Below are 25,503 nucleotides of genomic sequence, written 5' to 3' on the forward strand. Positions count from 1 at the left end.
AAACTGACACCGTGCCTTTAAGGCACCCTTGACCCCCAGTATCCCATCATGCCTCAGGGGTGACAGTTAGGTCAGTTGTTCTTTTCGGAGACTGAAAATAAACCCAGTAACAAATAGGTTAACAATATCTCCTTATTAAAGAATGTCCTTTGCCCGGGGAGGCGGGAGGGTTGCTTATGACTTTGATGAGGATACCCCTGGAAGAGAACTAGGATTACAGGAAAGTAACTAATCCTTCTCTTCCAGGGGATCCTCATCAATAGTCATAAGCATTAGAATAGAATAGCGAGCCTCACCTCATCTCCCTGCGGGCAAAGGAGTAACAATACAGTAATAACCATATTAAGCCTAGTAACTACTAAGCTTGTACAGGCCGTAGGCTACCCAAATAGATTCCTCAAAGAGGCTTGTCCTACTTGAGTATCGGCCCTGGAATCAGACTTGAGACAGTAATGTCTCGTAAAGGTATGAACTGATTTCCAAGTCGCAGCCTTGCATATTTCTGACATTGGAATGTCGTGCAAGAAGGCTACTGTAGCGGCCTTCCCTCTTGTGGAATGCGCTTTGGGTGACTGCAACAAAGGCTTGCCTGCAAGCTGATAAGCCAATTTAATGCAAGAGACAATCCATCTCGCGATGGACCTCTTGGCCGCTGGAAAACCTGTTCGCATTGAACCATAGTTCACAAACAGTTGATCCGTTTTCCTAATCCCTTTGGTCATTTCCAAATAGAACTTGAGCACTCTTTTAAGATCTAAGGAGTGAAGTGACCGCTCGGCTGGGGTCGTAGGATTTGGAAAAAATGAAGGGAGGGAAATGGACTGATTTATATGAAAATCAGAGATGACTTTAGGTAAGAAAGCTGGATGAGCCCTTAGGACTACCCTATTGTGATGAAAGATAGTGTATGGTTCTTTCGCACAGAGAGCTTGAATCTCGCTGACTCTGCGAGCCGAGGTAATCGCCACCAAAAAGGCCGCCTTCCAAGAGAGATGTTGTAACGAGGCCTTGTGGATGGGCTCAAAAGGAGGTGACATTAACCTGGATAGAACCAGGTTCAATTCCCATGGAGGAGAAGGATTTCGCACAGGGGGATACACTTTCTTCAACCCCTGGAGGAAGTCCTTAACCACTGGAACCTGAAAGAAAGAAACCTGATCTGGTGATTTTCTGTATGCTACTATGGCTGACAAATGCACCTTAATAGAAGCGTATTTTAAACCAGCAGTCGCTAGGGAAAGGAGGTATGGCAAGATGACGTCCTCCTGTCCTTTAGTTGGATCAAGGTGATGATCCTTACACCATAGGAAAAACCGCTTCCACTTAAACGCATAGGACGCTCTCGTGGAAGGTCTCTTAGCCTCCTTTAAAATGTTCATGCACTCAGGAGGCAAGTTCAAATGTCCATATTGCAGCACCTCAGGAGCCATGCTGTTAGGTTCAACGATGGGAGGTTGGGATGCATTATCCTCCCGTTCATCTTGCTCAACAGGCCCGGCCTGCAAGGAAGTCGTCTGTGTGGACACACAGACAGATGTAGAAGGTCCGGGTACCACCACTGCCGCGGCCAATCCGGAGCTATCAGGATCATTTCCATGTTCGACCTGCAGATCTTGGAAACTACTCTCGGAATCAGAGCCAGGGGAGGAAACGCGTAAGCGAATGTCCCTGACCAATCCATCAGCAGAGCATTCCCCTGAGTCCCTGGTCGGTGGAACCTGGACGCGAAGGCGTGGCATTTGGAGTTTTCGTCGTCTGCAAACAAATCTATGTTTGGACGACCCCAGCAACGAAAAAGCTCTTCTACTACTTCGTCGTTTAGCACCCAGTCTGGCTGATCTTCGAAGTGCCTGCTGAGTGCGTCTGCTTTTACGTTCAACTCGCCTGGAAGGTGCACTGCCACTATCGTGAGGCCTCGAGAGAGGAGCCAATGCCAGATTGCCTGAGCCTCTCGAGACAGAGGGCGAGACCTTGTGCCTCCTTGTTTGTTCAGATAGAACATGGTGGTCGTATTGTCCGTCTGAACTAGGACTGAGTTGGACTCTATCGCTGGGAAAAAAGCTTTGAGAGCTAGGAAGACCGCTCTGAGTTCCAGCATATTGATGTGGTATGTCTGCTCCTGCGCAGACCACTGGCCTTGAATTTGAAGCGGACCCATGTGCGCTCCCCAACCTTGCAGAGAGGCATCCGTCACTATCGACTGGGTTGGAAGAGGCTGGTGAAACTGAACCCCCACCAGCAAATTCTTTCTCCGTGTCCACCATCTGATGGCATCTTTCGTCGCTTGGGAGAGATTGATGCGATCCTCCCAACGACCTGTCGCTTGGTCCCATTGATCCTCCAGAGCCTGCTGTAGAGGACGCATTCTCAGCCTGGCGTTTGGGATGAGAAAGATGCAGGACGCCATGGAACCCAGCAGGGATGCTACTTGACGGGCTGTTGGAAGCCGAGAATCCAGCAGGAGTCCACATTTCTGGCTCATGGAAAAAAGTCTCTCCTCCGAAGGAAACGCTTTTCCCACTTTTGTATCCAGAACGGAGCCTAGGTAGTGAAGTGACTGCGTAGGCCGCTGGACTGACTTCTCCAGATTCACATGGAGGCCGAGCCTGTGCAGCTGGAGTAGACACAGATGTAGATCATGCTTTACTTGTACTGGAGATGGACCTTTCAGGAGCCAGTCGTCCAGGTATGGGTAGATGAAGAGACCCTTCTTGTGAAGAAAAGCCGCCACCACTGCCATGCATTTGGTGAAGACTCGTGGAGCGGACTTGAGACCGAAGGGTAGCACCGTGTACTGATAGTGTTTGTTCCCTACGACAAACCTTAAGTACCTGCGATGTTGTAGAGCAATAGGGATGTGAAAGTAAAGTAAAGTCCACATTTGTAAAGCGCACAATCACCCGTAAGGGTCTCTAGGCGCTGGGGGCCATCGGGAAGATTAAGCGAGCTATTGCCCAGAGTCACATGGTGCTGGGCTACCCTGCCGCCGGAGCCGGGGATCGAACCGTGGTCCCCAGATTCCAGCGTCAGTCGCCCTGGCCGCGGCGCCACACCTCTCCCCTAAAGTACGCATCTTGCAGGTCCACCGAACACATCCAATCCCCGACTTGAAGATGTGGGCATATTTGGTGAAGCGCCAACATGCTGAACTTTTCTCTGATGATGACCCTGTTTAGAAGTCGTAGATCGAGAATTGGTCTGAACTTGTCCTCCTGATCTTTTTTGGGGACAAGAAAGTACCTGGAGTAAACTCCCTTTCCTCTTTGAGCGAGAGGAACCTCCTCTATCGCTCTTTTTTGTAGTAGGATTTTTACCTCTCTTCGGAGCAAGCTTAGTTGGTGAGGGTAAGCGCTCTTTGGAGGAATGTTCTTCGGAGGCGCACGGAAACGTAGCCTGTATCCATTGCGCAGTATATTCAGCACCCACTGATCCTTGGTGATGCTGACCCACTCTGCCAGGTGTTGTGAAGCACTTCCTCCCACTGGAGTGGGCAACGGCGCCAGAGGAAGCCACTGTTCAGGCTTTTCCTCCTCTTGTGGTGTTAGAGGACTGCTGATGACCTCCTCTACCTCTGCCAGGTTTACCTCGAAACTGGGGTTTCCCTTGGTTCTTATTTTGGGACCACTGAGGGGTTTGAACCCTCTGTTGAGCCCCTCTCCCCCTGTTGGGCTTGAAACGGTGCTTGAACTCTTTCTTCTTCTCCAAGCCCACCGCTTTCACTGTGTCCAGTTCCGTCTTCATTCGGGTCATTTCTTCGTCAGCATGCTCCCCGAAGAGAGCGGAACCCGAAAAGGGGAGATTAAGGATGCGATGCTGAGCATCCGGCTTCAGGCCTGTCAGGCGCAACCATGCCGATCTCCTGGCACAAACCCCATGTGAATAGGAATGCGCCGCCAGGACCGCACCATCCGCAGCCGTGCTTATCATCTGATTCGCCACCAGACATCCTTCAGTCACGGTTTCTTCAAAGTCCTGCTGGTCTTCTTTTGGCAGCTTGGCTTTGAACCTCTCCATAGAGTCCCATAAAGCTCTGTCGTATCGACCCAGAAGCGCAGCCGCACTAGAAACCTTAAGAGTCGAAGCAGCCGAGTTGCAAACTTTGCGACCCCAGGAGTCTTGAGTCTTGCTGTCCTTGTCTGGTGGGACTGAAGAAGAACCGGCAACAGCGTGCGTCTTCCTCGCTGCTGCCACAATAACAGAGTCTGCTGGAGGGTCAGATCTTACAAATACCGGGTCAGAAGAGGCCGGTTTGTATTTCTTCTGAATGCGGGCTGGCACCGCTCTGATAGCCGCCGGAGTTAGGAATACCTCCTTGACAGGCTCCATAATCCCCGGGACTAATGGTAGTAGAGGACGGGTGATCGCCTTTTTGTGTAAGGTCTCAAAAATGACTGTCGTTGTAACCTGAGGGACAGACATTTCAATGCTCAGCTTCTGAGCTCCTCTTTGCAAGACATCTAGATACGTGCCAATGTCATCCACTGGGGAGGATCGGGACACTGTCCGTCAAAGTAGGGGAGTAGTCCCTCTTAGAAGACCTGGTAGAAGAGGTGGATGAAGTAGACGGAGTTCGTCGACGTCTACGTTGAACACTATGCCTCCTCTCCTTTGAACGTTTCGAACGCTCTTCCCGTCTAGGAGAGCGAGACCTGACCCGCTCCTCTGGTTCTTTTCTGGGAGATCGGGGCCTTCTGGGAGATCTGGGTGATGTTCTCACAGGAGATTTGCGCCAAGGAGGGCTATGCTTGTCCATCTCCTCTACAAGATCCTGAAGAGGAGACCTGTGCTGCGAGCTGGCATAGTCTTGCATACGTTTTGCAGCACCAGAATCTCTCCAATGGTCCAAAGATTTGTACCATCTAGGTGACAGTCTGACTTTATCCGCCCAAGGGTCTGTCCGACGCTCAGGAGATTTGCGTACCGGACTTCTGGACTTCGAAGAGGCCGTCGAGGAGCCAGAGGACCTTGAAGTGGAATGACGGGAAGCTGACTCCGTTACCATAACCACATCTGAACACCTCGATGTCGAGGGATCTTCCCTCGTCGTCGAGCGCTTTCGAGGAGTCGGCGGATCAAACAATCTTGTCTTTGATTGTCTATGGGAGGATGCATGGTCTCTCGACGTCGAGCGGCGATGATCAGCCGCCGACGGAGTTCCATGTCTCGACGTCGAACGGCGAGTACCGGCCGTCGACGGAGCCCTCTCTCTCGACGTCGAACGACGATGCCCAGTCGTCGACGGAAGTCTCGACGGCGAACGACGATGTCCTGTCGTCGACGGAGCACCCTGCCTCGACGTCGAGTGACGATGTCCAGTCGTCGACGGAGGTCTTTCTCTCGACGTCGAACGGTTGATGATCAGCCGTCGACGGAGTTTTCTGCCTCGACGTCGAATGTCTGTGTGACGACGGCGGAGGGGTATTGGACACCCTTGACGCCGAGAGCTGACGAGACACCGACGGAGACTGCCTCCTCGACGCCGATCGACTTTTCCCTGTCGACGGCGGAGGGGTCTTGGTCCTCGACGCCGAACGTCGCTTCTTCGACGACGGCGGAGGAGTCACATTTCTCGACGCCGGTCGACGTCTGGATGACGACGGCGGAGGAGTGACCTCCCGTGACGCCAGTCGTCGCCTGGTTGACGACGGCGGAGGGGTCTTGGATCTCGACGTCGACCGTCGCCCGGTTGACGGCGGCGGAGTTCCCTTCCTCGACGTCGGACGTCACCCGGTTGACGCCGACGGAGGGGATTTCGACGATGGAACTGGATCCTTTGACGTCGTCGACGTACCTGGTCTTCTCTTCGACGGCGAGCCCGCCGTCGACGGTAGTTTAGACGATGAATGATCCACCGGTGGTTCTTTTCTCAGCGCCGAGCCCGACGCTGAGGGTGAAGGGTGTGAAGACTTCTTTCTGGAAGATGTATGAGTCTTCTTGGAGCCCTTCCTCACCGGAGATCTTCCTCTTGATGACCTACGAGCTAGGCCATAAATGCGAATCCTCTCCCTGTCCTTTAAAGTTCTTCCTGACAGTTGTTCACAATGAGGACAGGTGCCTGGATCATGTTCTTCAGGCAGACACAGGATACAGACGTCGTGGTTGTCTGACTTGGCCTTCTTGTTGCCACAAGAAGGGCATTTCAGGAGAAAATGCACACCAAATTGTACTGAAAAAGACAGTATCTTACTTGACTAGATGTTAAATGTCGAGTAAGAACAAAAAATTGTCAAAAGTGAAGAGTTTTTTGTCAAAAAACAGGAAAATTAGTGGAGCTGTGTAACCAGGGTCCTTCTCTGAAGGAGCCGGAAAGAACAACTGACCTAACTGTCACCCCTGAGGCATGATGGGATACTGGGGGTCATGGGTGCCTTAAAGGCACGGTGTCAGTTTATTGCTATGCAGCTGCAGGTTAGCTTTTCAGTCTTTTTAGACTGTGTGTTTGCAATGCAGCCTGGGAGCTTTCTATGCTTCCAGTGAGTTATGAGAATTTCTACTGCTTTCTGAGCATTAAAACAGTTTCTGAAACAAACCTTGTGTTGTTTTCTCATGTTTATAATGCTTATTACTCATGTATGGTGGAAATTCTTTACAGCATATTTCAGCTCTGTTCTTTATTTGGCTGCTATTGCATGTTTTTATATATATATATATATATGTTTATATATTATATATGAGTGTATATATATATGTGAGGCACATATAATATAGTGTTTCCGGGATCCCGCACATGGGCGGGAATATTCTAATGCTTATGACTTTGATGAGGATCCCCTGGAAGAGAACTTGTATGTCTGCAAATGGCAGCAGCACATGAACAAGGTTGAGCTTCCTCAAATAGGCTGCAACAGGGGCATATGATATTCAGGCTGGCATTTCAAGGGACTCTTCCAATATTATCCCCATGCTTTTCATTTGAACACCCACATTCCAGCATTACATCCAAGCAGAAGCCATGTGCCTGTATCCCAGGGGGTTTGAGAAAGACAATAGGACAGCAAGGTTCCCTACTGAGTGGTGGGTGACCTTGACTGCTAAGTCTCCTGTGTTTATGACAATGGACACCATAACTCACCTCGAAGGTATTAAAGGTTTAATATCTTCAGGATATATATATATATCTTGGAAAAACGTTCTCACACAAGCAAGGGGTGCCACTGTCAGTAAGGTGCAGGACTAGCGTGAAAGGTAACCCTGCACATATGGTTGGGGCTGTGAGCGAGGGGTAGAATTTTGAGTAGGGGCACACAGGTTTACCTGGATAGTTTGGCTTCTCCAGAGTATTTCATCTGCTGAAACTCTGACTCCAGATGCTCCTTCTCCTCCTTCAGCCTCACCAAGTTCTTCTCGTTTTCCAATTTCATCTCCTCAAGCTGCTGGTGGATATCACCCTGAGCAATGAACCTCTCAACGACCTCCTGATCCAACCGAGAGGAAGGGATATTATTATAATGACCATCAAACTGCACTGGCAAAGGGTAGTTCAAGCTTCATTTGCACAGAGGGGAACTGCATGGACACCAGAAGTAGAAAATGTTCTACCTCACAGATAGGGGTCAGTGGTGCAAGCTTCTTACATGCCCACACTAGCAGAGTAACAGCAGTACAAGTCTCTCTCCCTCTCACACACAAACACAACACAGACACACAATACACACAAAGAGCTACAGCAAAGGCAGCAGCACTGCAAGCTTAACTCATGCGTAAAATAGGCACAATACTCACAGTAGCAGTGCAAGCTTAATTACAGACCGAACAGCAGCAGTGCAAATTTTCCTCATACACAGATCATATAGAACATGACCACACGCATTCTAAATGTAGTACAAGCAGCAACAGCACATTCTTTCCTCAAACATAGAAGGAATACAATATGGGCAGAGGCAATGGAAGCTTCTTCCGTATTCCAACATGAACGGGGCTATACATCACACATTTTTCCTCACAGCCACAAGAGGTAGAGCATAGCCAAAATCGTTCTTGATTACATGTAGAACCGTACAACGGGGGCAGCAGCAGTGCAAATTGTCTTTACACACACTCACACATATACTCACCTGTGTGTCCGTCACACCAGTGGCCTCCTTGATGCGTTTGAAGGCCTCCTCAAAGGTGTTTATGATTTTCTCCTCTTGCACTCCATTTGTGTTGCGCTGAGGGTCTGCGGCTGAATCCTCTGGCTGCATGGCCACTCTCTGCGCCTGAACCCAGAAGGCAAAGTGTGATGAGAGAAGGGCCACTGATGGGGCACAGACTTCAAGCCCACCCCAAAACTACCATCTGCTCCCAGTCTCTACCTATATGAAACCACGGATGGGGAACAGACTTCATCTCAACCATACCACCTCCTGCTGAAGAGCCTGACTATATGGAACCACAGACATGGAGAAGGCCCCCCAAAACCACAGAACTACTAGCTTCAGACATCTACTGGTCGGGAACAGGCTCCTCCCCAAACGTATCACTTGTTCTAGGCTGCTACCTAGAGGGAGCCACTGACAGGAAAGCTCCTTGACAAGCCCTACCCTACAACCACTTGCTCCAGGCAGCTATCTCAGGGTAGTCACCCGACGTCCAAGACAAGAAAAGTTCAAGTTTATTTTGTCCACTGAACAAGTAGGTCCAAGCCCCTGCTACACAATCTCTTTGGCTGCGAATTTAGAGTACCACAAGTGCACAGTCTGTGCAGGATGATTCTCTGCAACTAAGGCAAGATTTGTAACAATATGTATAAGCTGCTCCCACATGCATATAGGGTTCATAAAAGACTAGCCATTACTATTGGGGTCAAAACATTAAGGAAATGTGGTGAGCTTAGCTTGACTTTAGCTCCCAGAATGCCCCCTGATTATATGCAAATATATTTAGAAGTCCGAAAGCAAGATTGGTGATTATTTGTTTTCAAAATAACATGTACACAAAAAGTTGCAACTTAGTAAAAAATAGTTTTGCTAAATTATTAGCTAGCTTCATATACCAATTCTTTGAGTCATGTAAAATGTTTTTGATGCATGCAAATATTTAAAAAAGAAAATACAAATTATAATTGAGAACCACTATGGGCAACATTAGCGGCAACATTAAAATGAAATAGGATCTAACTTCTTAAAGTAAGCCACAAAAGTGCACCCACAGGTGTATGTCCTTGCATTCATGCAGATTTACGACTTCCAGGAATCCACAAGAGTTTATAGAGATAGGTCTGGAAACTGCAACCTGAGCAAACTTTCTGTAATGAATTTTTTGCATGACAAATATATAGGCTTACATTTGCTCATGAAAAGAAAGTTGCTGAGCGATTGCAGATTCACTTTCCCTACTCCCCTTTTTCTCACCCTGAAAAAAGGTTTTAAAATCACCCATCCCAGGAGTACCTTTCCAATATTTTTCCATTGTGGGAAGAGATTGGAGAGGGCTTGCCAAGACTCACAGGGCTTTTTAGCACTGAATGTAGATTTGTGGAAAGGAGGCCTTGATCAGAAGGTTGAAGTCCTTCCTTCAGGGCAGGTCCCAGGCAGTTCAGCTTGCCGGCTTCTCCGCCCCTCCCCGCCCTCTCGTGTGTGGGGTTCCCCAAGGTTCTTCCCTTTCCCCTCTTCTCTTCAATCTTTATATCTATCCTCTCATTTTTTCTCTCCGCGAGCTGGGGGTCTCCGTGTATAATTACGCTGACGACCTCCAGCTCATCTTTGATCTTTCCACTCCTGACTCTTCTTCCTTCTTTAGTTCTACTTTAGTTTTCATCTCGGACTGGATGATCACGAACCACCTCAAATTAAACCCCGACAAGACGGAGCTTGTCCTCACTGGTGGTCCCTCTAATCCCTGGTCCCCCTCTCACTGGCCCCTTTCTTTAGGCACCCCCCCTATCCCAGTTCCCACTGTTCGCACTTTAGGTCTTAAAGTCAGCAGTGACCTCTCCATTCACTCCCAAGTTAGCGCTGTAATTTCATCTTGTTTTTTATTCCTCCGCCTTATCCGAAAAATCTCCCGCTTCTTTTCCACTGACGCCCTCAAATCCATCATTTCAGCCCTCATCACCTCCCGCCTCGATTACGGGAATGCCCTTTATTCCGGCATCCCCGCCTATGAAATGCGCCGGCTCCAGGCCATCCAAAATCAGGCCGCCCGACTCATCTTTCACCTCCCCAAATTTTCCCATATCACGCCCGTTCTCAAGTCCCTTCACTGGCTCCCGGTTCGCTTTCGTTCCTCCTTCAAATTGGCCTGCCTAGCCTTTTTAGCCTTCACCCACTCTGCTCCTCTGTTTATTGTTTCCTTGATCACTCCCTACACTCCCTCTCGCACTCTTCGCTCGTCCTCTCAACTTCTTCTCCAAATTCCCCGCTACCGTAAAGCCCGTATTGGTGGCACCCGTTTCTCGGTCTTGGCCCCTCAGTACTGGAACAGTCTCCCATTTTCCATCCGATCAATCCCTACTTACCCGGCTTTCCGTAAAGCATTAAAAACTTTTCTCTTCCTCCAGGCTTTCCCCGGCTAGCTTCCATCGTCTGGAGTGCTGAATCCGCTCTCCCCCCCCTCCCTACCCCTCTCTCCCTTCCCTCCCCCTTTCCCCTCCCAGCGCCAGGAAGCCGCGCGGCCACAGTGCGCTTAATTAAGTTCCTTTTTCATTTCATTTCTCATCAGATCCAAACCCGGATATAATAAGAGCCCAGACAGGATGAGAGGCTGTTATCACAGCTTTAATATAATAGAAACACTGCGATAATTTGTCACATCACTGCATGGCACCACAAATGGAAAATTGCTTTTTTTACAGAACAATTAGAATTGTGAAGCATCCTATTCCTTGGACAAGTAGATATTTTATACACTTCCACATCCCTGTACCTACCGCAAACACTGATGAGGATCAGGTCCCTCCCCAACTCTACCAACACCGGTTCCAGGCCTCTACCGATTGGAAACCAGTGATGGGAATTTGCACCCTCCACAATCATATCACTCGAGGCCTCGCTCAACAGGGAACCACGCACAGGAAACAACTCTCTCCCTAACCCTTGCAGAGCCTACTTCAGGTCAGTACTACAGAGAACAATTGATGGGGAAAACTCCCTCCCCAATCCTAGCAGCACCATCTCTGAGTTTCTATTACTAGGGAAATGCTGATGGGGAACAGGGCCTCTCTCTGAAAGGCCCATAAGGGATTTACACACTGGTTTAATAGTTTCCATTCACGAGTATCCCAGAGTCATGTTCTGTTTCATTTATTTCTTCAGTGCATGATTGTGGAGCTTTATGAGGCTAAGTAATCACACACAACGGTTAGGGATCTCCAAAGTGGATGAGATCTGTGGACCGTAGAAGATAAAGCCTTTTGAAGAGCTTAGTGATGAATATGCTATTGAAGGGCGACAGGCATACCAATACATATACATGCGGTAATAGAAGGATACATTTGAAAAGGTCCAGGATTTGCTGCTTACAAAGTATGGACAGCGGTCAAAAAAAAGTATGGGGTGGAAAGGGTATCCTGGCACACTCCATTAACAGCAACTACTCTTCTCCCACCAGTATTTTGGGACAGGGTGGTGGTCAAATGGTGGGCTAAAGGGGTGTGTACAGTCGGCGATTTATTTTTAGTCGATGCTTGAAGTCTTTTGATCAGCTAAGGGATCAATTTAATTTGCCTCGGGCTGATTGTTTTTAATATTTACAATTGTGCGATTATTTGTTAAAAGCCCGATGGAAAATTCAAGTTAATCCTCTTGTTGAGGCAGTTAGGAAAGATGCACGGATTGGCACACTTTATACTCTAATGCTGGGTACATTGGATAATGATTTGGAAGCCCAAAATCGTAAATGGGATAATCGACTGAGGTGCCAGGGTATACAGTTGGAGACCTCCATAGATATGGCGGGACGATTATTTATGTCTGCAAATCTTTATGCCCAACATTATAAGACTATTTTTAATTTATATTATACACCAGCCAAAATATCTAAGTGGGGGGGTGTTAATGAGGGAAAGTGTTTTCGTTGTGGGACTGAAGCTGCTGATGTTGTGCATGTTTTATACTCGTGCAGGCACTTAAGTACGCTTTTCGGACATATGGAGACATTTTTAGCTGAGATTCTGGGTGCACCTATACGATTGTCTGCTACTCAGGTTCTGTTGGGGGTCGAGAAGGGATCGGCAATGGATAATCTACCCATCCAATCTGTATACTTGATTTTTCTTGCCACTGTATTGCTAGGCTCTGTATTGCATCAATGTGGTTACAAAAGGACCCCCCATCTTTTGGGGTATGGAGGGTAAGATTCCTAAAAATTTTTAATTTGGAATATAGCCTCTATGCTGTGAAAGGCAGACGGAAAATGAAATTAGGTCGGCAGATCTGGGGGGCAGTCATGACTTACATGGAGGTATAAAGGTGCCGCTTCTTGGTTCAGTTATCCTTTCCTCCATGCTTTACTCTCAGTATTTTTGTGTGACAGATAGTATCAGTAGTAATATGTGTAGATGTCATTAGCCCTGCACGCTATAAGCTAAGGACATATGGGACTGATATGTTATTTTTAGATATGTAGCGCTGTTTTCTTTTCTTCTTCTGCTTTGACCGGTTTTGGATTGATTTTATGTTATTCTTTTTGTAAAATATGTGCCGTTATGTGAACTCATGGATTTCAATAAAAAACATTTTTTTTTTTTAATTAAAAGGTCCAGGATTGCATACCATGGAATGGAATATATTAATACAACCCTTGACAAGAAAAGAGATATGCAAAATTGTTTTTTTATGTGATGCAGCTGAGTCCGCCTATGTTATTCCACATTTCTCTCACAACTCTCACAACTTTTTGTACAGATCCTGTAGGCCTTACAAACTGTTGCATCTACAGTGATTACATTTTACAAGATCTCTTGTTCTAGGAAGCTCTGAATCGAATACAAGAGAGATCTGTTCATTGCAACGCTTTCAGGCACGCCCAGGAAACAAATGGCATCCTCTAAAAACGTTGGTTGTGTTTCCATATGAACCAGCACAAGAACCACTCTGTTCTTTAAGTCACTTTGGATTTCCACAGAAGACTCCAGTTCATGAACTGACAAGTCCACTCAGGAGACTCATGCAGACACACCTTGTAGTTCCCACTCAGTCTTCCCCAGTCTCTTTTCCATTGATGCCAGCCCTAGGAAGATTAAAGTCATCTTGTCTTGAGCTCTAAGTTATCTGTCATGTTCTGTGGGTATTTAAGCACTATCAATTTGAAGAAGTCCTAATCTCTATGTATTGTGCTTCCTATGCTTCCCTCTCTTTATGGATGTGGTTGCAATTTGGACACAAACAGTCTTTCTAATCTCCCTTTTCCTTTATCTGTTTCCCCTCATCCAATGTAGGGGCCACACATCTATGTGTGACTTTACTACATCCAGGTAATAAAATGACTGGCCTACTCCCACGTCTACCCAGAGTAAGGCAGGCAGTTGAACTCCTCGTCCACACGTCCAGTCCGCTCCAGTCTGCTCCACTGATGTCTCCTGTTTTTTTACTTTTCCATGCCACAGCTGCATCCTCACAGCCAGGGAGTTCAGAGCCAGCTCCATCAGGGAACCCTAGGCATCTTCCATCTTACGGCATCAAGACGGGTGTTTCCTTTTCAAGGCCGATTATTCAGGCTTGTGCTGTCTTTATTCTAGGGTCCTCCAGGGGACGTCTCCCATGGGATCTACATAGCGCAACGCACCTGCCTGGGTGCCCCTGGAGCTCATGACACTTCCATCCTCCTACCTCTGTGCCCCAATCTGTTATACCACTTATCAGTTTTTTTTACCCGATCTAGTCTTTCCTCTCGTGGTCAGACCTTTATTCCACTGCTCGGTGTCTCTGTGTGGGACTGGGATCGAGATGGACTTGGCAGGGTTGCCACTTGCCAGATATCTGGTGTGTGTTTGCTGATGACATGCTCCTGATCCTTATTTTTTAACGTACCAGAATCGAGGCCTGCTTTTCATTTTGTAGGAAGTAATTTTACTTCTCTTTGTACGTTTTAATTTACCAATCCATCATGGCAGACGTGCTTCTGGAGCAACATGTGACCTTAAACTATAAATGCAGCTTGAATATTGGCTCAGCGCCTCTCACCATTAACTTCTGTAGTTTGCACTTTCCATTTTGGCTGCTATTTTTCCCTGATTTGCCAGCATCTTGGGTGTTTTTTTCTGCTACTGCGTTTTTTTTCCTCTGGGGCTTTTTTTGCTCATTTCTAATTTGCCCGAGTTCCAGTTAAATTAATCCAGAACCCAGAGCAGCAAGGCAAGAGCCCTCGGACACGTCTGAGAGAAAAGGTGTCATCCAGCCTACGCTTACCTGCTCTTGACACAGCCAACCAACTGGGACTGGAGAAGATAGGAATGCGCCGGAGCTTAAAGAGGATGCACCTAGTGTGTAGACCAGCAAAGCCCCGCCCACAAGGAACATTTTTAGAGCTAACCTGATCAATCTTAACTACAGAATATTTACATGTAGAGTTCATTCCTTTCGAATCCTGATAGCACTAAACTTTTACTGTTCCAAATGTACAGTCAACCCTTGAGTAAAGTATCTGTAAATCTTAACCGGATGCCATGAAATATAAAATGGATGATTTGATAATTAATTCAGTGAATACTTTCCTCAGTGCAGACTCTAGATTAGTGGGGATTAAAGGAAAACCACATCTTTCAAATGAAAATAACAGTGGTACCAGTGCAACCCCAGGCACCTCTGCAGTGGTCTCATCATTACTCTTGCGCACAGAACTAAGAAAATGGAGGAACCCATCATTCCCAACACCCTCTCAACATCCCTTGCCGCCTTAGGTGGTAACGATGCGAACATAACCATGATCCTTCTTTTCAACAATTTGTGCTGAGATAGAATAGCCTTAACTGTATAGAGAACTGCCTCTATGAACTAACGGTGCTTACTCAGAACAAACACAACTTCTTCACGTTCCACGTGCTGTGCAAAAGTGTGACTGTGTCTAGTAAAGTAGAGGAACTAACGATGATTCATGTAGCCAGTTGTCCAAATATGGGGGGAGAAAGTAACCCTGGCAGTGAAGATGAGAAACCATTGCTGCCATCATCTTGGCAAACACTCTAGCCTGGAGGCTAACTTCAGGCCAAACAAAAGAGCGCCAGTTTGATAATTACCATTCCCCATATGCCTCAAAACTCATGTACTATCTGTTCTGTGGGACGATGGGAATGTAGAAGTGCTGAATCATCGAGAACCTAAAATCAAAAATTGGGTAAAGTTCTCCTCTTTCTTGGGGATCAGAAAATATATTGAAACACAGTTCTTTACTCTTTCCAACAGGGGGACTATCTCTCTGGCACACTTTGCCAAAACAGTAGCAACCACCATCATCAAGATACTTGTGTGAGGGAAGGGAGTGGGAAGGCTGTTGGGAGACAGGTGGTGGTTTTGCACAAAATTAAAAAGAGAAACTGTTATTCAAAATCAGGATTTGACTCAAAGTTATATCTTGTCCATTGGTGGTACACGGCCCACCTGTCCCCGGACCGGAGAACCATGAGCTGAGATTGCCAAGAGCTCCAGGAGCTGAGGTGGAGGTACAGGAAAAAGAAGATGAAAGTCTTTCATTGTTGATCCAGCTACATCACAGGCTACCTTTGACTAACAGACCTAAGACTACAGCCCCTAAATCTTCTAAAATGCTGATCAAATTTCATGGCGACTGGGGGGCTAATACCAGAATCCCATAAGTAGTTCTACTCTGTCTAACCACTCCAAAGAATAATCTTTGTAATAGGCTCAATAAAAAATGAATAAAGTATGCAGCCTTTGTTTGTTATCAAGTAAGGTTCAGTCCATATTCATTTTTTTCATCTTTGTAATCTGCAAGTTATTATTCTCGCAGTCTATAGCAAAAGTCAAGACCAACGATGGACATCATCAACCCTATTTGTACTGCGAAGAAGAAATACCACACATATCTGTGTGGGAAAAATCAGTTGCATTAGAAGTACAGCACTCAAGCCTGCTAGGAAATAGTGTGGCTCATGCTGAATGAATGGTAAAAGTCATAGCACTGCATGTCTAATTTTATAGAAATGCATTATATGTTTCTTTCTTCTCTTTCTCGTCTTTCCCGGTCTTCCCTCATGTGTGTCTGTCCCACCATGAGATATTAACAGTTCTTTATCAAAGCTTAGACAACATCTTATGGTTTCAATTTATCATCACATGGCTGTATTTTTTAGATGTGTTTTTATTCTATAATTCAATATTTCACTAGAGGTTTTATGTTCTTTTATTTTGAATAATTTAGAAAACTGACCTACAATAAAGCAGACCCAGAACGTTTCCTTCAAGCCTATAATTTAATATCTGAAACGGGGCAACACTTTGGCACCCCTTGCTAGGAGCTAGCTCTTAGCAAATCATTCTTGGACTGTCCTAAGAGGTGTCTTCTAACCTCCTTTATAATGGTGCATAAGTCTGTGCCTGCAGCTGCCTGGCTGTCTCGGTTTGTAACTTTCTCCTTTTCTTTCCCCAGATTCAGTCACCATATCAACTTGTATGTTGTCGATCCTTGTCATCTTACAAGTCAATCAATTTGCTCGATCCTAGTTTGAATCAATGTCACATTATCTTTTTGTAGCCCCCATCTGTGGGACCTCCTTTCACATCCCCTTTACCTGTTTCTTTCAATGTGTTCAGCCTGCTTAGTATTGTCCTACTCCAAAGTCACTAATTTCTCAGCCCCCTCTGTGTTCACCTACTCACACACTCATCTTTTGACTAACTCATGATGACCTGCTTTCTCACCATTTTCTCAGTCCCATGTAAGCTCTTTGTTCTTCTCTTGACAGTGGCCTGGTTCCATCACAACATACCAGCTTCTTGACTTGCCGAGAAGCACCTTACCTGTCTCTGGTATTGCGCCAATGCCTCTTTACATGTCGCAGTCCTGTATACAGTGCCTGATTATCCTCTTTTCATTTCACTTGGCACTGGCCAGGCCCATGACACATTACCCATCGCCTGGCTTGCTGTGTAACACATTCCTTACCTTTCGAGCATCCAGTGCCATCCTACAGATTTCTTCAATGCCCACTTACTCTCCTCTCAGCTCACTTGACATTTCCCTTACCCACATTTTGACTTATTTATTACCATCCTACTCATCTCTGGGCCAGATCCATGCTCCGTACTCCTTACCCGTCTCTCGGCACGCTCAGCATTTGCCTTCCTCTCCTCTGCCTGTTTCTTGTAGTCCTGGAGGATCATTTCACGCTCTCTTCGTTCACGGTAGATGATCTCTTCATGCTGCTGGAGCTCCATCTGGAGGAAACACCCAACAGTAAGTCGTTACATAAGAAGACATCAATGCCTGACATCCATGCTCATTTGTGGATGTACGTTGAGCTAGAGTAAGTGTAGGCTCACCATTAGGGCTGATCACTGGCATGGTGGTCCAGTTCCTAGAATTTGGTTAAGAGTTGTCAGAAATAATGGGCTCACTCTTACAGAGGAGGGAGAACGCGCAGTTAAACACTCAGAAAGGGGAGCACCAATAAGAATAGTGACCGTCTAGGAATAACAACATACAGCAGATAGCATCAATTTAGACAGAGGGGCTCCGAAGGGGACAGCTTTGGTTTAGTAGATATTTACACAGCCAATGAACGATCAAGGCAAAGCACATCATAGCAAAGACAGCATGTAAAAAGAGGCATCTTTACAACCTTTCAGAATATTAAATAAAAACGCTACATAACACCACTGATGGTACAGTTTTAAAGATGTGTAGTGGTGAGCAGCGGGTGCTTCTATTACCTAACTTCTCAATACTCCCTCCATCCTTCATACAAGACAGAAAGTCTGAGTCATCACACCAGTATTTCAACCAGGATCTGCAGAGCACTAGCAGATCGATGTGTCAGGAGTGTTAACCCACTTGGCTTCATCCTGACAGCTGATTTTTATCTATGTGCCCACTCTATCTTGGAGTATGCTCACAGTAGCATCTCTAAATGTGAATTTTAGGGAAGGCACACATTAGACAACAGATAAAACTGGGTAATTTGCAAAGAGAGATAGGAAGGGAGAGAGAGTGACAGAGTGTGTGTATATATGCTTGCCTGCTTAAAATGTTACATACCTGCTACATTCCAGTCTGTATGTATATATCTATACATACAGACAGATATATGCACACACACCTACAAAGTCAGATTTAAAACACTGACTTGCAGTGAACGGTCATTAGACATATTATTGTGCGCACTGAGGTGCACTGTCTGTTTGCTTTTTCGGTGTTGCCTCCTGGCACGTTCAACTGCTGTGGTGGTGAGGCTGGGGTGAGGGGGGCACAATACATAGAAGTGTGTCACACGCCCCAACTGGTCCCTCTTTAGAGGTATCTGTGCATGCTCAGCAGCACCTGAGAGTGGTCGGTGTCACTCAACCATGCCCAAGTGAATCATAGTTGTATTCCTGAACAAGTGTGCTTGCTTCACAGAGAGACAATGGAGCTGTATCATGGAACCCCCTTTAAGTTGAGGATGGGTTAAAAAGGGGTATATCATTGCTGAGAAAATGCTTATATATGCACTCAATCGCCCATTTACTACCAAAGACCCTTAACCAAGTCTACCTAAAAATTGTCAGATATAAGGTCAGAGGTCTCAAAATGTATAAGCATCCTGATAGAACTCAAAGACATCAAAGCAGATTGATGTTTCCTACATGAGATGCATCTGCTCCGGGCAGACCAGAATGGGCTCAGGTCTAAACTCTACCCCATCCCGTTTCAGACTTTGGCCCTTTCCAGAAATCCTGCCTTTTCTATCCTGATTGGCAAAAAGATCTCTTTTGGGAAGCACAAGTTAAGCGGACATGCAGGGATACTTGCTGATGGTAAAAGTGTTTTGGAAAGGCAGCCCGATTATAATCGAGGCAATGTATGGCCCCAACCAGGCCAAGAAAAATGTATCCATTTTGTCATGAGCATTATGATAGAGGTTGGTGGCATCAATGTAAAATCCAGTGTCCACTTAGACAAATCCCAGCAAACATATGGAGGAATCCTGGAGTTGTCCGGGGGAGGGGAGGGGGGGGCGTATCTAAACGATTTAGGGCTCATTGATGTCTTGTGGACTGTCACTAACTTGCCACTGACTACTTCCACTACTCGCTTCACACCGAATTTATGACCAGATAGAGTACCGCCTACTTGACAAGAGATTAGAAACTACCCTGAAAGAGGCGGATCAGTTGCTCAGACCCCACTGGATCATAGCCTGGTGGTTGGTGGTATTGAAATGGATTTGGACCACGAACCAACTAACAAGTTCCTTTTGGCGTCTCAACAATACCATATTACGAGACCCAATACTTGTGCAAGAAATCTCAAATGATGTAGCGGGTTATATAAAGCTCACTTACACATATAATGTTGGGATGCCCTTAAGACCTTAATCTAGGGCTCCTTTATCAGTAAGGTCACTCGCCTTCAAAGAATGCTGAAGTTGACACTGGAGTATCTAACCACAGATTTGAATAGCTGGAAATCCAGCATAAATATAGAAATATAAAAAGATCTGATGGCATGTTGCATCTTGGTAAGGGGTCAAATGCGTACCTTCGAACTTGATAGGGCAAACTATATTATATTCTTTTGGGGTTCAATAGCATGAGGTAGGTAACAATAATAAACTGGATGGGCTATTTGCATACAAATTAAGAGCTATGTAGTCATAAAGCTATACTTGGGATGCCAAATATCAGGATGGAGAAATACACTGTGACTCGAGAAGGAATCTCTAACTCTGCCATAAATGTTATCAGATGTTGCACTCATCAGATAAAAGTCTCAGACACTGGACAAATAATATATTTAGACTCAATAACACTCCCTAACTTAAGCCCAGAGTCATTGGAATCTTTTGAGAAACTGATAGCTCCGGCTAATGGCTATACCTTTGGTAGTTAAGAGATTTAAAACAAACAAAGCTCCTAGCCCTGACGGCTTAAAGGCAATTTTCTACATGAGATTCGGTGTACAATTGCTCCATCTCCTCATTGCTCGTTTTAATAAGGGTGTAATGCAATCCATGACCCATGCGTATTCTTAACTTAAGCCGGGAAATGACCCCATATTATGTCCCTTATCGTAAATATAGATGTAAACTTATTAGCTAGGGTCCTGGCTAATAGACGGAACTAGCTGCTCCTGCAGCTGATTGACCCAGAACAGGCAGGCTTTGTTCTCAATTACTGTTTGACAGACAATATTAAAAATGCCACGCACATAACAGACACAGAAATCGGGCAAGGAGGTGGTCTCCTCCTGTCATTATACGTGGAAAAAGTGTTTGACAGGGTGGACTGGAGCATGATGTTTGCCAGACTGAATAGGGTTATTATTGGAGCAAACACAAGGAGATGATGGACAGAGCGCTGAAACTTTTCAGACACTCACCCCCAGTCACAGATCTGGGTTGAATCCATCATCGTTCTTTAGCTCACTTCGCCACCCCAGTTCAGACACAGCTATATGCCAGTTCGGGCTGGACTGTTCCCATGACAAGACTGATTTGCAAGAGGTTATTTTCCTCTGCCAGCTTGGGGCTGCGGTCAGTCAACACCACATGCCTTTTGGGCCACTACTGTGTGGGACAAGGTGGTGCAGACACTGCCCCAGTGTCCGGAACAGGTTCGGGCTGTACTTTCCCAGGCTGCGGCGGAGGGAAAGGATGCCGCGAAATTTGCCATTCGGTGTGGCCTGGACACCGCAGATTCTTTAGGGAGAGCGATCTCCACAACAGTGGCCCTGCGTTGCCATGCCTGGCTACGGTCCACTGGGTTTTCGGTGGATGTCCAGAGTTCCCTCATGGACATGCCTTTTGATGGTACTCGCCTGTTTGGCGATAAGGCAGACAATGCGCTGGAGCGTTTCAAGGACTCTTGGGCTACGACCAAGTCCTTGGGTCTCTCCACCACATGCCCGGCCATGTCTACCTTTCGTTCCATACGGAAGGGGCGCCCCTGCCTGCTTGTTCAGTCAGAAGCCTGCGCAGAACCAAACTCAGTGCGGCCGTGGGCGTGGAGGCCGCCGTGGCGGCACAGGGGACCAGCGTGTGGTTCAGTCCACCTCCGCCCTCCGCTCCCGCAGCATCCGCCTGAAAGTCTTCCTTGTCCGAGCTTTGGGGTGCACCCCACGCCAGTGGGCCACAGGATTCGACATCACCTCCTCCACTGGCATTCTGTCACTTCCGACAAGTGGGTGCTGCAATTCGTCCGGAGGGGTTACTCCCTCCCCTTCGAGTCTACCCCCCTCCCCCCCAGCCATGCCACCTCAGTTCCACCGCATGTCAGGGGACCACTCCGCGCTTCTCCGACAGGAAGTCATGGCCCTCTTGGCCAAGGGGGCCATCGAGCGCGTTCCTGGGCCAGAAGTTGGACGTGGTTGTTATTCCCACTACTTTCTGGTCCCCAAGAAGGACAAAGGGGGCTTGCGCCCCATCTTGGACCTCAGGAACGTCAATCGCTTCCTCTGGAAGGAGAAGTTCAAGATGTTGAGTCTGGCTCAGGTCTTGACTGCCCTCGTCCCTGGAGACTGGATGGTAGCGTTGGACTTGCAGGACGCATATTTTCACATCCCTGTCCTGCCGGCCCACCGGCGTTGCCTGCGGTTCACAGTAGGCCAGGAGCATTTTCAGTTTGGCGTGCTCCCCTTCGGCCTTGCCAGCGCCCCTCAGGTGTTCACGAAAGTGATGGCGATGGTCGCAGCTCGCCTGCGCAGGTCAGGGGAGTCAGTCTTCCCCTACCTCGACGACTGGTTGTTGAAGGCGGGCTCGCCCCAGGTAGTTGTCACCCACCTTCAGACTACGGCCGACCTCCTGCATTTGCTGGGATTCTCTATCAACGTGCCGAAGTCCCACCTGAGGCTCTCTTAGAAGCTCCCCTTCATCAGAGCAGTATGGATTCAACGCAGTTTCGGGTTTATCCTCCCGAGCAGCGAGTCCGGGATATTCAGGCTATGATTCCGATCTTTCAGCCTCTATCCCAAGTTTCAGTCAGGTTGACCCTCCAGCTCCTAGGCCTGATGGCCTCATGCATCCTGCTAGTGCAACATGCCAGATGGCATATGCGGGCTCTGCAGCGGGACCTGAAGTTCCAGTGGGCGCAGCATCAGGGCAACCTGTCCGATCATGTCCAGATCTCGGAGGGCACTGCACGACAATTGCAGTGGTGGTTCACGAATCGCAATTGGGTCAATGGCAGATCCCTCTCCCTTCCCCAACCGGTACACACAGTGGAGATGGATGCGTCCCTCCTGGGATGGGGAGGCCACTTGGGAGAGGCGGAGATCAGAGACCTCTGGTCTCCGGCGGAGTCCCGGCTCCATATCAACCTTTTGGAGCTTCGGGCGATCCGACTTGCACTGAAGGCATTCCTTCCCTCTGTCCGGGGAAGTGTGGTGCAGGTGTTAACGGACAACACCACCGCCATGTGGTATTGCAACAAATGGGGTGGGGTGAGGGTCCTGGACCCTATGTCAGGAGGCTCTGTGCCTCTGGACATGGCTTGAACATCAAGGCATTACCTTGGTGGTTCAACACCTGGCAGGTTCTCTGAACGCGAAGGCGGACAAACTCAGCCACCGGTGCTTGATTGATCACGAATGTCGTCTGAACTAGGACGTGGCGCAAGGTCTCTTTTAGCAGTGGGGAGAGCCTTAGTTAGATCTACTTGCCACCGAACAGAACGCACAATGTCATCAGTTCTGCACGTTGGAATTTCCAAGGCGGCATTCGCCCGGCAACGCTTTCCGTCGCGAGTTGAGTTGCGGTCTATTGTACGCCTTTCCGCCTATATCACTTCTGCCCAGAGTGCTGAAGAAGATTCGGCATGACCGGGCCCAAGTCAATCTTGTGGCTCCGGATTAGGCATGAAGATACTGGTATCCCGAGCTACTCAACATGGTGATCGATCCCCCAATCCGACTGCCTCTTCTGGAGGATCTTCTGTCGCAGCAAGGGATGGTCCTCCACCCGAACCTGTCCAGCATCTACCTCCATGCGTGGAGATTGAGCGGCGACAGTTGACCGCTTTCGATCTTCCTCCCGAAGTCTGTGATGTCATTCTGGCAGCCAGGCATCCCTCCACTAAGACATTATACGCCTGCAAGTGGAACAAGTTTGTGGCATGGTGCACAGCAAAGTCTGTGGATCCCCTTTCTGCCCCTCTTTCTGAGGTCCTTCTTTTCCTGCTATCCTTGGCCCAGCAGGGCTCTGCTCAGGACACTATCAAAGGTTATCTTTCGGCCATCTCCGCCTTTCTGAGGCTTCCAGATCAGCCTTCCCTTTTTAAGTCTCCGGTTGTTAACCGTTTCCTGAAAGGCATTACGCACACGTTTCCTCCCGTGCCGTTCATTTTGCCTCAATGGGACTTAAACTTTGTCTTGAAATATCTAGTGTGCGCTCCCTTTGAGCCCCTTCATAACTGTCCATTGCGACTTCTAACTCTCAAGACGGCTTTCCTGGTAGCTATCACCTCTGCCAGAAGAGTGAGTGAGCTCCAGGCTCTTTCTTCCAAAACTCCTTTCCTTTCTGTTCATCCGGACAAGGTGGTTTTAAGGACCCGTCCTTCTTTCTTGCCAAAGGTGGTCACACCCTTCCACATCGGGCAGACCATCACTTTGCCTACCTTCTTTCTGCCTCCACATCCTTCAAAAGAGGAAGAGAGGCTCCACCGTCTGGACCCAAAACGTGCGCCCTCGTTCTATCTGAAACGCACACGACAGTTTCGGGTGGATGACCAGCTCTTTGTTGGCTACGTGAGCGCCAAAAAAGGTCCGGCCATGCACAAACAGACCATCTCTCGGTGGGTCGTTCTGTGCATCAAAGCATGTTACTCGTTGGCTAAGAAGGAGCCTCCTGTGGGGTTGCGTGCCCATTCTACCAGGGCGATGGCAGCCACTACTGCCTTGGGACACAGCGTTTCCTTGCAGGACATTTGTTAGGCAGCTACGTGGGCTTCGCTGCACATGTTTACCTAGCATTACTGCCTTGACAGTCAAGTCCGGAGAGATGGCTTCTTTGGCCGTTCTGTTCTCTGTCACTTTCTGGATAAATCTTGTTCGCAGACCCACCACCGGGGTTGGTATTGCTGGGGTATCTATTCTAAGGTAAGAAATCTATCACTAACGTGTCTCTTTCAGATGCACAAGTTACTACTTGTGTAAAAATATATCTGTAAGAGACATTAGTGAGTGATAGATTCCTTACCGCCCCACCCATCCTCCTCGTTTTGTGAACTGATTTCTAGGGTTAAGTTCATCCCTTTCAGGGCCCTAGTTTCATGGCACCAGTGGTCAGTTTCTTGCATGGCTCCGCGTTCCTGGCGGGGAAAGTCGTGTACAGAACTGATGTCAGTCTCCGTGACGTCATGTCGGCGCTTATGACGCCAGCGACGGACGCGGAGCCGCACAATGCCACCTTCTGACGTGCAGGGGTACTGCTGATGAAAACAAGTCCGGATCCAGTCTGAAGCCTGGGGATATTCTAAGGTAAGGAATCTATCACTAACTAATGTCTCTTACAGATTTATCGTTTCACAAGTAGTAACTTGTGCTTCTGTTTTTTTATGAGCTGGCTAGTTCGTTTTCAATCTCTGATTAAGCAAAATCCATGGTCAATGTTTAAGGTTGGGTTGGTCTAGAGATGGCCTTCGTCATTTAGCAGTACCTGAATCACTGTTGCATTTTATGTTAAAAGAATTGTCAGGGCAATCAGCAAATAAGATGGAATCAGTGGCCCCTCATTCGTTTTCTGAGAAATCAGGTATGGTTTGTTTCATGATAGGACAGTACTGCCTAAATCAGAAATCTCCCCCTCTAGTCTTGGCAGCCAATATTTAGGTTTCTGTGTAATCAAGCACCAATGATGTGCTACAAGCAGTGCCTAATTTGAGCTTGTGAGGGCCACCAGCACTTATTTTCGAAGACCGGCACTTATTTTTTCTGCATCATTATTTACTGAGCGTAAGTGAGGAAGAAACATACAGATCGAAAAGATGGGAGGAAGAAAAGGACGGCAAAATCATCAAGGAGAAAGCAGGAGTCTGCAGGAGTGAGATAAAGGGGCAGGGAGTGTCTGGTAGAGGATTGAAGAGGCATGAGGTGGAATCAAGTCTACTAAGGCTTGGTATTTTGAGCGCCGACCTTTAAGTGCACTGGCCGGAGGGTTCTGAGCAGAGGTCGGGTACCGGCACTCTTTCTTTTACAAACTAAGCACTGGCTACAAGGATAGGACTGCCCATGCTATAGCTACAGTGATTTTGTCTTATACTCCGAGTCTAATGGCATTGCTTTGGTTTCTGTAGAAATACACATGATCAGTGTTGTATAACAGCGCTACCCAAACTGCGGAGTCTGATTCTGTCTCACGCTGTAGGCTTGGTGGCCCATGGATAGGTTACGAGGAGAGTGTTTCCTACAAACAGACCATGTCTCACTCTCTGGGAA

The 25,503-nt window shown here is 47.5% G+C and overlaps 1 protein-coding gene across 2 annotated transcripts in view; it reads right to left on the bottom strand.

The window, feature by feature from the left end:
• Window positions 1-25,503, bottom strand: part of ODAD3 (outer dynein arm docking complex subunit 3) — a 189,449-nt gene that overhangs the window by 99,583 nt on the left and 64,363 nt on the right. For both annotated transcript variants that reach the window (XM_078684187.1, XM_078684188.1), the window contains 3 exons: window positions 17,190-17,312; window positions 8,055-8,198; window positions 7,255-7,415 (listed from right to left, as the gene is read on the bottom strand). In XM_078684187.1, coding sequence (XP_078540313.1) covers window positions 7,255-7,415; window positions 8,055-8,198; window positions 17,190-17,312 — 428 coding nt within the window. The remainder of the gene's footprint in view (window positions 1-7,254; window positions 7,416-8,054; window positions 8,199-17,189; window positions 17,313-25,503) is intronic.

Source organism: Lissotriton helveticus, chromosome 1_1 (assembly GCF_964261635.1).
Source record: "Lissotriton helveticus chromosome 1_1, aLisHel1.1, whole genome shotgun sequence".
Classification (NCBI taxonomy): domain Eukaryota; kingdom Metazoa; phylum Chordata; class Amphibia; order Caudata; family Salamandridae; genus Lissotriton; species Lissotriton helveticus.